The sequence below is a fragment of the Alternaria triticimaculans genome (assembly GCF_023758025.1).
Source record: "Alternaria triticimaculans strain BMP 0046 chromosome Unknown scaffold_7, whole genome shotgun sequence".
NCBI classification, from domain to species: domain Eukaryota; kingdom Fungi; phylum Ascomycota; class Dothideomycetes; order Pleosporales; family Pleosporaceae; genus Alternaria; species Alternaria triticimaculans.
Window position 1 is genome coordinate 260,676 of NW_026055964.1, and position 15,959 is coordinate 276,634.

The following is a 15,959-nucleotide window of genomic DNA, read 5'->3' on the forward strand; positions in this document are numbered from 1 at the left end:
GCCAAGTCAAAGTTCGGTCTCCCTGGGACAACGGTCTTCCTGCTCAATACACTGGCCAAGTGGTACCTTGGTACTTGCTTACGCTACTGCCATTGGATCAGCTCACAGGTCTGAATATTACCCGGCCTTGGGACGTCGCAGACATCTCTAGTATTCCACAAGCAGAGGATGTTCGAAGAATCCGAATGTCGTGTCCTAATCTGGAGGCACTAGAAATAGACATCTGGCTACCCTACATGTCGAGCTCTGGCTTACTATGGCCGACAGACGTTATTAGGGAGCTGTCGGCGTTCGACAAAGCTGTTCAATTAGCAATTTTTCCAAGAGGGTGCCACCCGGTTTCCGAAGCTCGACTACCAAGAGCAGTGCGCGACAGACGTTACAAGTTTCGATGTTCAGCCGAAATGGCGTGGTGCTTCTGGAAGGAGCGCCGACGCCAGAGGGCACTTCAAAAAATCCCGTTCTCGGTTCAGTTGATACACTTGTCGCGTTACGAATCAGAGGAAGCGGAAGCGACTAGAGTTCTGGACATCAACCATCGTGCTGAGATTCGCAAATGCTTTCTGGGTGTTTACTGTTGCCTCTACCGGTATTCTTACAGTACGATCTGCAGGGAATGCCTTGACAGGATGAGTGTAGCAGATTTAGAAGAAAAGACGAAGTCGCGATGGAAGTGCTTGTGGGGAGATCAGGCACTGTACAAGCGAGAAATTCGGCTTCGTAATAACCTTGTTGCAGCAGCAACAGAAGGATACGAGAACGATACCATGCTCTACGATATCTTGATGCAATCGACTGTCGAATGAATTGGAAAATAGCGGGGAGTGCGACATACCTTCGAGCATATATTCTTCGGAACAAAGCTTAGGGGACTTGCGCATTAGCTTGAATACATGTTTGATCAACGTTGCCATCTCGACTAGGATAGTGAGACATGCCAGCGTAGACAAGACACAAAGAACAAGACAAGAACAATGCAAATTTTAAGCATCTTCACATGATGAAGGAAGGAACAACAAGAAATGTCTCGTGCACTGAAACAATCGAACCGACAAACTAACTCACATCAAGCAGCATCGAGAATGTATGTGTTAAACACGCCTCCCGGAAGATCGACATCCGTATTGCAGCGACTATTCGCCATATCGACGCATCGCCCTGACACACCCAATAATGTGCTACATCCTCGTCTCAACCTGTTCCTCCCACCAACCCCACACATGCGCCCACATCCTTCGCACCCGTTACACACAATGCGGCCATGCCGCGCTACACAGCCTAGACCCGAATCGGTGTCCATCGCGAATGAAGAGACGGCAGATTAGCGATGGGGGAATCTGTGAGAGGTGTGAGGACAGACGGAGTAGTCTGAGTGTGCTGCCGAGGAAGAGCTTGGTGGACAGCTTAGAAGAGTCGGAGAGTAGGAAGCGGAGGTTGAGTTGTGCGATGCAGGGGTGGCCTATGGGTACGGATATGGACGGTGAGAGTGTGGGAGACGAGGAGGATGGCGATGAGGGAGGTGTGGTGGAAGCCAGGCATGAGAATGAGGGGCGTGGGCGAAAGAGGAGCTTGGCGCTTTCCATGCAAGGGAAGAACGATGCGAACCCCGTTCGTAGTGCTCAGGAGCCACCGTCGAAGAGAACGAGGAAAAGGCGCGCAATCACAAAACGACGATAGAAGACACGATTTAAAAGTAAAAAGCATACCATTGCACCAACTACCAACCCAAAACCCACATGCAAGTATAGACTATCCAAAAAGACAGGGAAGGGGTATACAAGAATAGTGCAAGCAAGGAGTCCAACAAAGAAAGCTTCATGACTGGTACCCCTCACCCACAAATGTATATATGTTTGCTCATCCCCATTCAATCGATTCCTCATCATCCCTCATCTCTCATTTGCTTTCCCAACATTAAGTCGTTGATCCATCCGTCGTATCCAAAGGAGCCAAGCACGCCGTTCTAGAAGTACTTACATGAAATTGTCTGTTTAACAAGGAGGAGGTCGTGAGTTGTACTAAGCGTTCTCCTGGTTCTGCTGTGGCTGGTTGGCGCCAAAGAGTCCGCCGAACCAACTTGCGCGGTTGGCGGCCTTGCGGGCCTTTGAAGCTTCTTCTTCGTTCTGGACGAGGCGAAGAGGTCGCATGCCTTTACCCGTCATAGGACCGGTGGTCTCACTGCGTGGCAGCTTTTGCTGTGGTGGAGATGGTGTGTCGACGTGGCTTGCCGAGGAAGACTCTGTCCGTGTGTCCACCTCTTTGTCTTCGGGGATGGGGCCTTGACCGGAAGGCGCCCTCGAGATGACTGGCGGACCGAAGAAAGAGTTGCGAGGCGAGACCATGCCAGGCGATGTTGGGTTGCTTGTAAGGCCCGGAATCTCAGAAGTTGAGCGACGGTGGTGGTGGCTGCCGCTTGGGTGTCGGCCTGACGTGCTTCGCGTCAAAGGAATGGAAGGAGCAGTGGCTGGATCCTCATGGGCACTCGTCTGGTTGGGCGCGGCGGGAGGTCCCATCATGGACAATGGTCGTGGCTTGCGGTTTCCACCCATGGCAACAGACTTGGCGCGCTGGAGGAATCCCTGTGGCTGGTCGCTGTCTTGGGGTGGCGGCGGTGGTAGCTCCTTGTTCTTGTTGGGGCCTCCAGAGCCTTCGTTCTCGACATCGTTTCCTAGGACCGATTCGAAGCCCTGATGTGTGAGTAGGCGGCCGATGATCTTGTTGATGTAGAGAGTGAGGGCCTGGTTCTGCGCCTTCATGCTGCTGAGCTCAGTTTCGAGTTTGCGCACGACTTCGGCATCGCCTTCCTCGGCGGACTGAAGCTCGTCAGCCAGACTGGTTGAAGGGCCGCTACGGGACGGTGCGCGGTCTTCGGTGTTGGATGTCTCGCGCAGGAAGTCGCCGCGGCTCAAGTCTCCGTTGAGCGTCTTCTCTCCGAGCAGAAGCTGGAAGCTTTCGTTGTCTTCCATGAGCCTAGCGTTGGTCATGCGCGTCTCGAGCAGCTGCTTCTCTAGTTCGCGCATGCGTCCGCCACCAGCATTCTCTACCTCCAACACCTTGACCTGGTATTCTGCGAGCTCGAGACGCAGGTCTTCGATGATCTTGTCTTTTTGGTGGATGAGCTTCGAGTTGTTTCGCGAGTCGCTGCGCTTGACCGAGTTGGGTGGTGCAAAGGATGCGACGTTCTCGAGGTTCTGGGAGGAGTTGGTGCGGGATGGGTTGTTGCGGAAGCTTGCTGTGAGGTGTGTCAGTATCTACATGACTCCTACGTTGATCCGACGAGTGTGACTTACAGGCTCGGGACAGGTGCTGCTCCTCTTCAGCCTCGCCAGTGGGCATGTTCTTGTTTGCCATGGTCTCCTTGAGGCGCTGGATGGTGTTTTGCATTTCTTCCTCCCTCGACTGCGTCTCTTCCTTCTCCTTGATGATCTGCGCACGCTCGGCCTCGTAGATGCCCTCGAGCTCGCGGTGTTGGCGTGTCAGCTCGCGCTTTACGTTCTCCAACGACTCAACCTTCTCCTCTTCCTCGTGGGCACGTTCTTCAAGCTTGGCCTGCTCGGTGAGAGCATCGTCGAGGCGAGAGTTGAGGATCTCGACCTGCTTCTGTCGCTCCTCGGCCTCGCTCTCTGCCTTTTGCAGGCGTTCCTTGAGATCTTGGAGGAGGGCAGCCTGCTCGTCTCGGGCGTCGTTATCGGCAGCATCTGCCTGTGAGGTGCTCAGATTCGAGGATGCGGCAGGCTTCTTGACAGCTGCGCGCGCTGAGACTGGCGTGCCATTGGAGCCTCCGCGGACAGAGCGTGTTCGTGACACTGGGGTGGTGCCGTTCGTAGTGGGCGTCGAGGAGCGGGGAGTGCGGTTGGCAGCTCCAGGGGACGAGGAAGTCCTGGTGTTGACTTCGCGACGCGGGGTGCCCGGCGGCTTGGTTGCTGCGGCGGCCGACATGGTGTTTGAGTGTTTTCTTTGTCAAAGGTAAAGTGTGTCCCAGAGACTCGGGGTTGACAACGTCGCTCAAACAGGCGGCGGTTGCACAAGAGGTCCGATTCTGGGGCGATCAGCGAGCGAATGCGCCTCGGGATGTGCTGATCACTGGGGCTGTGCGTGCGGCTGATTGACGTGTGGGAGCGGACCCGTTCAGCTGCAATGTTTTGGAGCTGGATATGCGACACACCACGTCTACGAGTGCAAAACGTGGAGTAAGGAGATGGGCAGCGTTGGACCAGTAGTCGAGACGGGTTCCCACCGTTAGAGTTGGCCCATAATCTCCGCTACCACGCCTTCCCTGCCCTGCATTAGCCCGAGATTGCTCGCACGTGACAGAGCCGTTCTCCGGGAAACGACTCCCTACGCTGTAACTTGTAGTACGCCATAGCGAGCCCCTCTCCGCTGCACTCATTGCGCTCGGTACTGCCTGGTTTCAAGTTCATGTCAGTAATCTGGTCCAGCAATCAGTGGGTTTTCGCTACTTTTCCAGCCACATGTGGCGAAGTGAGCTCGGGTGGTTGCCACGCCTGTCCTCGCGAGACCCTCTTCCACGTTCGTTCCACGCACATATTGAGCACGTGACCATTCAGCAAGTCATCGTGAGCACATCCTACGCTGGAGAAGTTCGTTACTCCGCTTCCTCTTCATTTAATCGATCGGACGGCTTGGCCGTAAACGGGCGTACAGAATTTCGAGTCCAGGCCGTGTAGCATCGTCACCTTGAAGGCTGTCAGAGTAGGTGTTACAAGCACTAGCTTCGAAAGCACTGTTGGTTGTGGTATAGCCTCAGAGCGTTCTAGGATTGTCCAATGCGCTGCAGCGCTTCGAGACCACAGGACTAAACTTTGATCAAGTACTACAACTGAAAGCCTATATTACTATCAATATTATCGCGATTACTGATCACACAGCGTGCAAGACTTACCATATCTCAGGCAGATACAAGAATTACTCTCTTCTTTTGGTATGTGGGTGGCGGTCAAGTGAGATGCAACAGTTTGACACGCCCCACGGTAGACGGCTGGTACTCAATCTCTTGGCTAGCGATAGGATAGTCTCAGTGGGTTCGCAACACCATCTCCAGGAACAAATTAGAATGCTGATTTACCTAGCGATACTCTGGCCTATTCGTTGTCGCAGCGCGCGTACTTGCATCACTCGACGAGCTTGAATTGGATGCGAGGCTAATACACACGCGCACTCATGTCCGAAAGGCAGAATGTCGCTTGTGGCCATGTTGCTTTAACGTTCGTGAAGGCGTTCCAGGTGTGGCTCTGTTCAGGCCGCATAACTGGCCTCCCAGGCCGTTATCTTGTCGGTGCGACGTTCAGTGAATCCCTCCCGCCGCGTCGGGTGACGATCCAGACTGCGACGAGCATGTTTGGTGTGACCAAAGACTACTATTCCAAGGTTCGTTGACGCCTATATGTGTTCGCAACAACGCTTGTCGACCTCATCTCCGCGGGCCACCATCATTTTACTTTGTATCGCTCACCAGACGCTCACCGCTATAACTGGTATTTGGAACGCAATGCCATCTTTTGTACGCTCGGGGCGGTGCTGATCCATCACATGATCATTGCTGCTGTAGCCCTACAGACCCGTGGCTCCACCCCGAGTAACATCGACGATACGCATCGTCGCCACCTAGGTACCTAGACGACTGTGACCGAGAGCATCCGTCGACGGTTCGGTTATCTCTGCGGCACGGTGCGTGTTGCTATTTAGGAACAGGCTGAATCCGTCAATGCTTGGAGTGTGATGAGATGCTTTCATTCTGCAAGCTGACCACCAACAACATGGCATTTGGGCGCTTGCACAGGGGAAAGGTGCTATTTTGCGTACCGTCAAGCCAAGCGTCCTTACGCCTAGCCGTGGACTTGGCAAAATGGACCAATCCGAATTACCAATCCGGGGCTGGACCACGAACATAGGTAAGCACCGACGATGGATCTACTTCGGGTGGGCGACCATTCTGGAGAAGAATGACGGCACCGGCTTGGCGCCGCGCAACTAATCGGATGTTTCTGCGTTTAATGGCGCGGTTTGGGATTCGGCGACAGCCTGTTGAAGGCGCCGAGAGACAGTAGGTTTCTCGACTCGATAACATAGCTCCGGGATGTTTCTTGGCTTTTGTGGCACAGCAATCAACAACAACTGAGATATCGAACTTGCAGTTTTTCTGCTAGCAATTGCCGCTCAACACAAAAGACGGCAGTCTAGTGTAGGCTTGAGTTCTTCGCCGGCTGGGGCTTGCAGGGGTCACCAAAGGCGCTGATCCCTATTCAAGAAATCTCGGCGTCGGTGCGGCGCAACGACGTACGGCAGTGTACGACGGAGGATTCCCCCAGAGGTGAAGACGGTAGTTTGGCCGGTTATGGACTTACGCGTGCATCATTTACATGCAGCCGTTTCGATCCACCTATGGCTTGGGACCCATACAAACATCCCGAGGCCTCTAATAGACCAGTCGTGAGTGGACACCGCTAGCCTGGGAATCTCCCAAACCTGCCATGATGCTCGCCTGCTCAAATGCAAGTGTTTTTATTTGATAATACAGGGCTACAGAGTACCAGGGTCCAAGCTAGCAGCTTTAGAAGGGTACAGGTACCAAGCACGTCTGTTGGCGTGACCTAGAGACGCAGGGTGACAGTATAAATCGCCTAGGTCCGCCCTTCTGCACTCTTCACGTCTCACAGAACATCTCCTACTTCAAGATGAGGACTCAAATCTTGACAGCGGTCACTGCACTGCTACACGTTGCCAATGCAGGATGTCCCTACATGGATGGCGAGTCTGTCGTTCGTCGAGACGACAGCCCCCAAGCTATGTCCACGGATGAGTTCATGGCCCAGTATGAAGTCGACGACAAAGGTACCTACCTGACCAGTCCCGTTGGAGGGCCAATCGAAGACCAGAATGCTCTCAAGGCTGGTGAACGCGGCCCATCACTACTGGAGGACCAGATCTTTCGACGAAAGGTGAGTTGTTTACATAACAACATCAGTCATTAGGATACATACTAACTCCACATCTCTAAAGATCATGCACTTCGATCATGAGCGCGTTCCTGAGCGTGCTGTTCATGCTCGTGGAGCAGGTGCCCATGGAACCTTTGTTTCCTATGGAGATTGGTCCAACATCACGGGAGCTTCTTTCTTGAACGCGCCCGGCAAGGAGACCTCCACCTTCATTCGATTCTCAACTGTGGCTGGTTCGCGTGGATCGGCCGATACAGTCCGAGATGTGCACGGCTTCGCTGTGCGCTTCTACACTGATGAGGGCAACTTTGGTAAGTATCCAGCCTGAGCACCTCGAGAAGATTTAATCTTGCTGACGCCGCCTCCCTGTAGATATTGTTGGAAACAACATCCCTGTTTTCTTCATTCAGGATGCCATCAAGTTCCCAGACCTGATCCATGCGGTAAAGCCCAAGCCCGACTCTGAGATTCCTCAAGCGGCAACGGCTCACGACTCCGCATGGGACTTCTTCAGTCAGCAACCATCTTCCATGCATACCCTTCTATGGGCTATGTCTGGTCATGGTACCATCCGAAGCTACAGGCACACAGATGGATGGGGTATCCACACATTCCGATTCGTGACTGACGCCGGAAAGTCCAAGCTGGTGAAGTTCCGCTTCAGGTCCCTCCAAGGAAAGGCTTCGCTCCTTTGGGAAGAGGCGCAAATGGCTGCTGGTATGAACGCAGACTTGCACCGACAGGACCTCTTCGACTCCATCGACAAGGGCTACTTCCCTGAGTGGGTGGTAAGTGACTCCAACCTTTGTTCAGAAGCGATGATAGCTAACTAGATTTCCACAGTTTGAGGCTCAGATCATGGAAGAGGAAGATCAGCTCCGATGGGGCTTTGATCTTCTTGACCCTACCAAGATCGTACCTGAGGACATTGTGCCTTTCACACCTCTTGGAAAGCTGACCCTGAACCGCAACCCACGCAACTACTTTGCCGAGACTGAACAAATCATGTTCCAGCCAGGACATCTGGTGCGCGGAGTGGACATCACTGAGGACCCGCTCCTGCAGGGAAGAATGTTAGTATAATGCCTCTTATGCACACTTGAAGTGAGACAATTACTGACGCATGTATAGGTACTCTTACCTTGACACGCAACTCAACCGCAACATGGGATCGCCCAACTTCGAGCAAATTCCTATCAACCAGCCTCGCGTACCGGTTCACAACAACGAGAGGGACGGTGCCGGCCAGATGTACATCCCACTCAACACCGCCGCCTACTCCCCTAACACTCTCAACGAAGGCTCCCCGAAGCAAGCGAACCAGAGCACCGGTCGTGGGTTCTTCACAGCACCAAGCCGCGGAACCAGTGGGAAGCTTGTCAGAGCCGTCTCAAGCACCTTTGCCGATGTGTGGAGTCAGCCCCGTCTGTTCTTCAACTCGCTTCTGCCCGTTGAGCAGCAGTTCGTCATCAACGCTATGCGCTTCGAGACCTCGCAACTGAAGAGCGAGGTTGTGAAGAACAACGTGCTCATCCAGCTCAACCGCATCTCTCACGACATTGCCGTAAGGGTCGCAGAAGCGTTGGGCATGACCGCACCGGAAGCCGACGATACCTACTACCATGACAACAAGACCATTGGCGTCAGCGCGTCTGGTGAGCCGTTGCTCAAGCTCGATGGACTCAAGGTCGGCTATCTTACCAGCGCGGGTTCTTCCGGTGACAACGCAAAGGCGTTGAAGTCAGCTCTCGCTGATCTCAATGTTGGCATGACTGTCGTCGCCGAGCACCTCGGTGCCAGCATTGACCAGACCTACTCTGCAACTTCCGCAATCCAATTCGATGCCATCCTCATTGATGGCAGCGCAGAGAGCCTCTTCGCGCCCATCCCTAGTCTAGCTAACTCCAACTCAACGACTGCACCCAGCCGCAACGCGACTGCCAGCGCCCGTTCAACTCTCTACCCTGCTGGCCGTCCTCTCCAGATTCTCCAAGACGGCTACCGTTTCGGAAAGCCCGTTGGTGTGCTCGGATCTGGCAACACTGCTTTCGGCGCTGCCGGTATCGAGGCTTCCACTCCTGGTGTCTACACTGCGAGCGACGTGTCGGCGGTTGTGGACCAGATCTCTGAGGGTCTCAAGACGTTCAAGTTCTTCGACAGATACCCATTGGACAACTAGGGGAGATATGCTAGGGTGACTGCGATGTAGTTCTTTTCGGTTTGTTCACGTGTTCGCGACTCGAGGTGCCGTTGCGCGCTCAAGAAACAATATATTTGGATACATCTACATCGTTAGATACAATGACACATTCTGAACACAACGATGACCATGACTCTTGTGTGTGAAGTACCGCTATCTCAGCATCAAAGCTCAGGGCCTGAACACTGACCTGAGCTCTGTCGCCTCACTTTTGTCCAACGTGGTCTGATTATGATCATGCGACTCTGAGATGACGCCGTCGTAAGTAGATTGCTCCTCGAGCCTCATATTGCAGTGGGTCTCGGGAGTTGGAAAAGGTTCTTTACGTGAAACGCAGCGGATACCTCTACCGGACAGTTTGAGGTACGGAAACCGAAGAGGCACAAAGTAGTACAAGAAACGCAAAGGCAGGCTCCCACGGATGATTCGGCAGTAGTGGACGTGTGACTGGCTGTAGGTGCCAATGTTCGCGATGCGCAGCTTCCGGGCCCGGCTATGACATCACCGGCTCTTGCGCAACTTCCCCCCAGGCTGACCCCCGCTTCCCAAAACTCAAACAGTAACGATTCTCTGCCCAGTACGTTGATCCTGGAAACATCGCGACCGGGTTTTTTATACTCTCATACAGGTATGTCTCCACAATTCAGCACCATTACTCGCAGACTGCGCAGCGATGCGCGTGGTCTCGCGGCGCGTAATGAAGCGATGCTAACGGGTCGTAGGTCTATACAAATACTGAGGTTACCGTAAACTCACCATGTAAGTCACTTCCTGAGTCTTCTCCGATGCTGTATCATGATGCGCATCGTACTATCCCTGTTTCCTTTCCCCGGTGACTGTGCGCAACCGAAAGAAGTGTTCAATGGATCAACTTGTATACTCCTGTTCTACATGGCTATCGCGATCGCGGCCGCGATTAAAGCACTCGCTGACCATGATACCCCTTCCACAGGAATCGATCACTCTCAGTGCGCTCGAAGAAGAGCACCAGCGGCAGTGGGGAGAAGTCCGCGCCCAAGCACCGCTTTACTATGGCTTCACTCCGAGGTACTCAGCAGCCGGAACTCTCGAAGAGGCTGTTCAAGATCATCAAATCGGAGAACCACGCGATTGGTGCCTATGAGGCTGCGGCACGCGAACGGGTTGGCATTGCTCAGCAGCTCTCCGAATGGGGCGAGGCTACAGAAGACGAGTCGATTTCGGAGGTCTCGGACAAGCTCGGAGTGTTACTCGCAGAGATCGCAGAGCAAGAAGACATCTACGCGCAACAATTGGAGGAATATCGCGGCGTCTTGAAGCAGATTCGTAACACAGAGAGCTCGGTGCAGCCAAGTCGCGATCACAAAACTAAGGTGTGCTCTACGGCTATAGTCAGCATACTTCATGTTAACCAGATCATAGGTTTCGGATGAGATCGCGAAGCTGAAATACAAGGAACCTCAGAGTACTAAGATTCCCCAGCTCGAACAGGAGCTCGTCCGCGCGGAGGCTCAGAGCTTGGTGGCCGAAGCGCAGCTCACCAACATTGTACGTTGAGTCAGAATTGACTTGTATCGTCTGCTGACCGATACAGACCCGTCAGAAGTTCAAGGAGGCATACGACCACCACTTCGCAGCCACCATCGAACGTGCTGAGAAGCAGATCATCCTAGCCAAGCACGCTCGCCGTCTCTTGAACCTCGTCGACGATACGCCCATTGTACCTGGCGATGTACACCCTCCATTCGCAGAGGCAGAAACAGCGCGCCAAGTCCTCAATGATGCTGAAGATGATCTTCGCCAATACCGATTAGAGGTCGAGCCTATCCATTCGAGTGCAGGTAACCTCGGAGTGGGTGCAATGCCAGGCGCAGCAGCACCGGGAGTCGGACTAGGGGGGACAACTGGCATGCCGGGTCCCGAATCTACTACGTATGGGAGTACAGTACGAAGTGAGAGTCCTGTGGGCGAGCAGTTTGATAAGGCGGGTTCCGCTCCTTACCCCTTGGAAGAGGCTGACAGGGTAGAGAGGCTGGAAAGGCAACAGGAGGAGGCTCCCAGACAGGAGGTTTCCAACGTGGCCTAAACTGAAGAGATTGCGACTTTGGAGTAGCTTTCTAGAGACATTTCCTTTTGTCTGTATGTACTAATGATTTGATACATATCCCGATTATGTCTCCTCTTCTGTAGCATGAGGTGACTTCGTAATGACACGTTTGTACAGATAAGTTCAGTGATGCCTAAAGTGATGTAACAAAGGTTTCGAGCCAATCGGGCACATAGTTCGGATGGGTGCCTGAATGTGATGATGAATGTGTAGAAGTGCCCTGGGCCGTGTATAAGGTCCCACCTAAACCCTAGAATTGTCCGTGCATATTTGGCGGGGACCTCTTAGCGCGGAATGTGCCGTTCCCCAAGAAGACACATCGAGCTCTACGTCGTATCTAAATTCACGCGCACGCCCGCCAACACCTCCAATCCCCCTACCACTACTTTCCAGCTCTTCCACTCACAGTCTCCGCTGCCGTAGCCATGGCGGACCGCAAAAAGAGAGATCGCTACGCAGCAGGAACAGGATACCAATTCGGCGCGAATACACCAGACGCCCAAGCCGGAGGAGTCCCCCCACCAGTAGTACCTGGCTATGGAGCTCAAACGCCTGCATACGGAGCAGCACCTTCTCCTGGGTTCGGCGCCCCGGCTCAGGGCTACGGAGCGCCAGCACAGGGTTATGGAGCGCCAGCCCAAGGCTATGGACAGCCCATGCCTCAAGATCCGAATGCCCTCAACCAGCAGTTCGGGCAAATGAACCTAGGCCAGGGCCAAGCAGCTCCGCAAGTTTCGCAACCCGTTGCGGCTACCCAGCAGAACCAGCTCTTCCCTTCGGACCTCATTGCGCAGCCCTTCCACGTCTCCGAGCTATACAACCCTCCTCCTCCCATCAACCTGCCGTCCAATGCCGCGGCCACCCCCTCCGAGTTCGCGAACGAATCGAGTAAATACCTGCGATGTACGCTCAACACCATCCCCACCAACCACTCGCTACTCAAGAAGAGCAAGCTTCCCTTCGCCCTCATTATAAGCCCATATGCGAGCTTGCACGACTCGGAGGACCCTGTGCCAGTAGTGCACGACCAGGTCATTAGCCGTTGTCGACGCTGCCGCGCCTACATCAATCCATTTGTCTCATTCTTGGACCATGGACACAGGTGGAGGTGCAACATGTGCAACCTGACCAACGACGTTCCTCAGGCATTCGATTGGGATGCAGCACAGCAGAAGAGCGTGGACCGCTGGCAGAGACCCGAGCTCAACTATGCCGTGACCGAGTTTGTTGCGCCTCAGGAGTACATGGTTAGTACTGGCTGTACGAAGTGCATGTGAGACAAATGCTGACTTCGTACCTCTATCTCTGCAGGTCCGCCCTCCACAGCCTCTATGCTACTACATCCTGCTGGATTGCACACAAGGCGCTGTCAACAGCGGATTGCTCGCCGTCGTCTCGAGGGTCATCAAGGAGTCGCTCGGTCGGATACCAAACGCAGACGGTCGGACACGCATTGGATTCATGGTAAGCAACGCGCTTCCTGAAAGCACATGGTGCGTAAGCTAACTATGTACCAGGCGGTCGACAACGGCTTGCACTTCTTCGGCATTCCTCCTGACAACAGCGAATCCAATGAACCACAACAGCTTGTAGTTTCCGACCTCGATGAGCCCTACCTTCCCATGCCTTCGGACCTCCTGGTCAGCCTCAGTCAATGCCGCAACAACATCGAGACGTTCCTTGACCGCCTCCCGACCATGTTCCAAAACACACACGTCCCTGGCTTTGCGCTGGGCTCAGCTCTCCGATCCGCACATAAGCTCATTTCCCCACTCGGAGGAAAGTTGACTGTCATTGCCGCATCGCTACCCAATGTTGGTCATGCAGCATTGAGCCCTCGAGAAGACAAGTCGCTACTGGGCACCGGAAAGGAAGGCAGTTTATTGCAGCCTGCCAATAACTGGTACAAGTCGTTCGCGGTAGAATGCTCTAAGAACCAGGTGTCGGTGGATATGTTCCTTTTCTCCTCGCAGTACCAAGATGTTGCGACTCTGAGCAACCTTCCGCGATTCACTGCCGGTCAGACATACTTTTACCCTGGATGGAACGCGGCAAGACAAGAGGATGTCGTCAAGATTGCAACCGAGCTGGCTGACTATCTGTCTGCTGAGATCGGTCTAGAGGCCGTTCTCCGAGTGCGCGCTACCACCGGATTGAGGATGTCTGCATTCTACGGAAACTTCTTCAACCGCTCATCTGACCTCTGCGCCTTCCCGGCATACCCCAGAGATCAAGCTGTAGTGATCGAGGTCGCCATCGACGAAACAATTTCCAAGCCATTCGCCTGTCTCCAGGCCGCTGTGCTTCACACTACCTCAAGTGGTCAGCGCCGTATCAGGGTTCTGACTCTTGCTGTGCCTACGACTGAGAGCCTGGCGTCAGTCTATGCATCAGCAGACGCGCAAGCGATCACTACCTACTTCAGTCACAAGGCAGTTGAGCGAGCATTGTCGAGCGGTCTTGACGCAGCACGAGACGCGTTACAGGCCAAGATCATCGAGATACTCTCAACTTATCGCAAGGAGTTGGCAGGCGGCAGCATGGGCGGTGGAGGACTACAACTACCGCAAAACCTTCGCGCTCTCCCCATACTGTTCTTGGGACTCATCAAGAACGTTGGTCTTCGCAAGAGCGCTCAAATCCCGAGTGATCTCCGTTCCGCAGCTCTTGACCTCCTCTCTACACTGCCATTGCGCCTACTTACGCAGTACATCTACCCGTCTTTCTACTCACTCCACGATATGCCTGATGATGCTGGTGTACCGGAACCTACCACTGGACAGATCACAATGCCACCTGCATTAAACCTTTCCAGTGCAGCCATCGTGCCTTACGGTCTGTACCTCCTGGACGACGGTGTGAACCAGTTCTTGTAAGTACAAGCGCAGAGTCTGTATCGATACAGGGCTAACGTGACTAGGTGGATTGGCCGAGATGCTGTCCCCGCGCTCCTGAATGATGTATTTGGCGTCGAAGACCGCACACAGTTGAAACAGGGCAAAGCCTCATTACCTCTTCTAGACAATGAATACTCCGAGCGAGTGCGAGCAGGTGAGTTGACTTACTGATGATTTATACAGTCAGATTGCTGATATAAGATAGTCGTCGAGAAATCGAGAGATCACAAGTCGAAGGGTGTAGGCTCAATCACCCTACCTACGCTGTACATTATCAAGGAAGACGGCGACCCAGCCCTCAAGCTATGGACACAGACCCTCCTTGTCGAAGACCGGGCAGACCAGGGTGAAAGCATCGTCCAATGGATCAGCAAACTCCGAGAAAAGGTATATCAATGAGTCAGCTGCCTGTCCGAAGAGAAGACTGACGTTCCACCTAGGTTGTGCAGTAAGCATCGGATAGATTTAGGCACTTGTTCATTAGGCGGTGTGGATTGGGCGGGTCAATACCGCATTGGCGCAAGATCCGAAGAAGAAATCAGCATTGCTTGGGCGGTGGAGTGATGACTGGGAGTCGCACCAAGCGAATCGTGACTTATACAGCAGCAATGTGATACCAGCTTCCATCTGTTTGTTCTTGGCCACCTCGGCTGTGTCAATGTACCACAGTTGTGCGGCGAGGCAGCTGCCCGTCATTGCCACACGGCGTCAATGCATGGCGATGAAACGTAGCGCTAAGCTGTTGTGCGAGTACTGAGGAGGGGCCTGCGGTTAACGTGTATGCAAGACAGGCTTTCCCCGTGTGCATCTTGAGTTGCTCGATAATCGATAAGAGTCATACCTCGGTCTTCGCGCTTCGCGCACGGGCTATCACACGGCTGGAGGCAGGCACAGGCACGTTCCGAGCGTTGACTCCACTATCGCTAACCTGACCATGAGCGCGAGTAATGCACGGCTCCCTCAACACCAACGCCACCGCTGGCGACAAATGCGTCCAGACATCTGGCTCGCCCGCTAACACAAGCCCGCATGATTCGGTAAAGCTACTATTTTGAACATGTAGGCCTGCATACACTATGTGTTTCACCAATCCTCCAGCTGCCGCTGCAGGAAGGACGAGTGTTTTCTTTGTAGGCACGGCGCACGATCCTCGTGTGGGGATGCGCCTACGCAACGTGTCAATAGCAATATTGCGTCTCGTTTAGGCACCGGAAGCGGAATCTTGAAGCATACAAGGGACAAAGTACGGTACAGACGACGCAACGAGGCGCACCGCGCAGATGACCACGATATTCGCGATCCATGGTATCATCCCGCGTCTGTCCGCCAGATTCCCTCGAATCATACACTGCTTGCCAGGAACTAGTCGGGCCACTGGGTCCTCCGCCTTTCTGTCAGCGCTTCCGAGCTATAGAGTGTGATGGCGACAAACTGTCACGCACCGCTCAAAGCCCAACGCCAGGCAACGCCAGGGGACAGACTACCGTCTCTGACCGCCTCGTTCAACAGCCGCCTGGCGCCTTTCGCGCTGCAAAGACGCAAAATTTGAGTCGCTGAAGTCCGGCAGAACCACGGATGCTAGCCTTTCGCTTCGGCAAGGTACAAAGGTACAACACTTTTTGTGGATCTGGTCGAGTCCCCTTGCATCGGCGCTCGCCCACGCTGCTAGCTTGCAGCGACTATCCGCGTCAACCAATTACTTGGGCATGGCACTGTCAGCTTCGCCAGGCGGCCGACGCCATGCTCGTCTGCTTATGGCTGTCTTCTCCCAGGCGCGCAACTTGCCTTGAGGGACTGGCCAAACGCGCCGGCGCGTC

General features: G+C 54.0%; 4 protein-coding genes across 4 annotated transcripts; 3 read left to right on the plus strand and 1 right to left on the minus strand.

Annotated features, from left to right (window-relative positions):
- Positions 1-2,018: 2,018 nt before the first annotated feature.
- On the minus strand, positions 2,019-3,939 carry J4E78_005483 (uncharacterized protein; the record flags this gene model as incomplete). Its single annotated transcript, XM_049366102.1, has 2 exons — positions 2,019-3,232; positions 3,291-3,939. 2 exons carry the CDS (start codon positions 3,937-3,939, stop codon positions 2,019-2,021), a joined length of 1,863 nt encoding a protein of 620 aa, XP_049221828.1.
- A 2,756-nt stretch (positions 3,940-6,695) lies between these two features.
- On the plus strand, positions 6,696-9,138 carry J4E78_005484 (uncharacterized protein; the record flags this gene model as incomplete). The annotated part of the gene is made up of 5 exons (XM_049366103.1): positions 6,696-6,959; positions 7,021-7,270; positions 7,332-7,747; positions 7,803-8,032; positions 8,091-9,138. 5 exons carry the CDS (start codon positions 6,696-6,698, stop codon positions 9,136-9,138), a joined length of 2,208 nt encoding a protein of 735 aa, XP_049221829.1.
- A 1,052-nt stretch (positions 9,139-10,190) lies between these two features.
- J4E78_005485 (uncharacterized protein) lies at positions 10,191-11,224 on the plus strand (the record flags this gene model as incomplete). Its single annotated transcript, XM_049366104.1, has 3 exons — positions 10,191-10,511; positions 10,561-10,686; positions 10,733-11,224. 3 exons carry the CDS (start codon positions 10,191-10,193, stop codon positions 11,222-11,224), a joined length of 939 nt encoding a protein of 312 aa, XP_049221830.1.
- Positions 11,225-11,670: 446 nt separating this feature from the next.
- Positions 11,671-14,541, plus strand: SEC24 (COPII subunit; the record flags this gene model as incomplete). Its single annotated transcript, XM_049366105.1, has 5 exons — positions 11,671-12,492; positions 12,557-12,709; positions 12,763-14,117; positions 14,166-14,296; positions 14,348-14,541. 5 exons carry the CDS (start codon positions 11,671-11,673, stop codon positions 14,539-14,541), a joined length of 2,655 nt encoding a protein of 884 aa, XP_049221831.1.
- Positions 14,542-15,959: the final 1,418 nt, after the last annotated feature.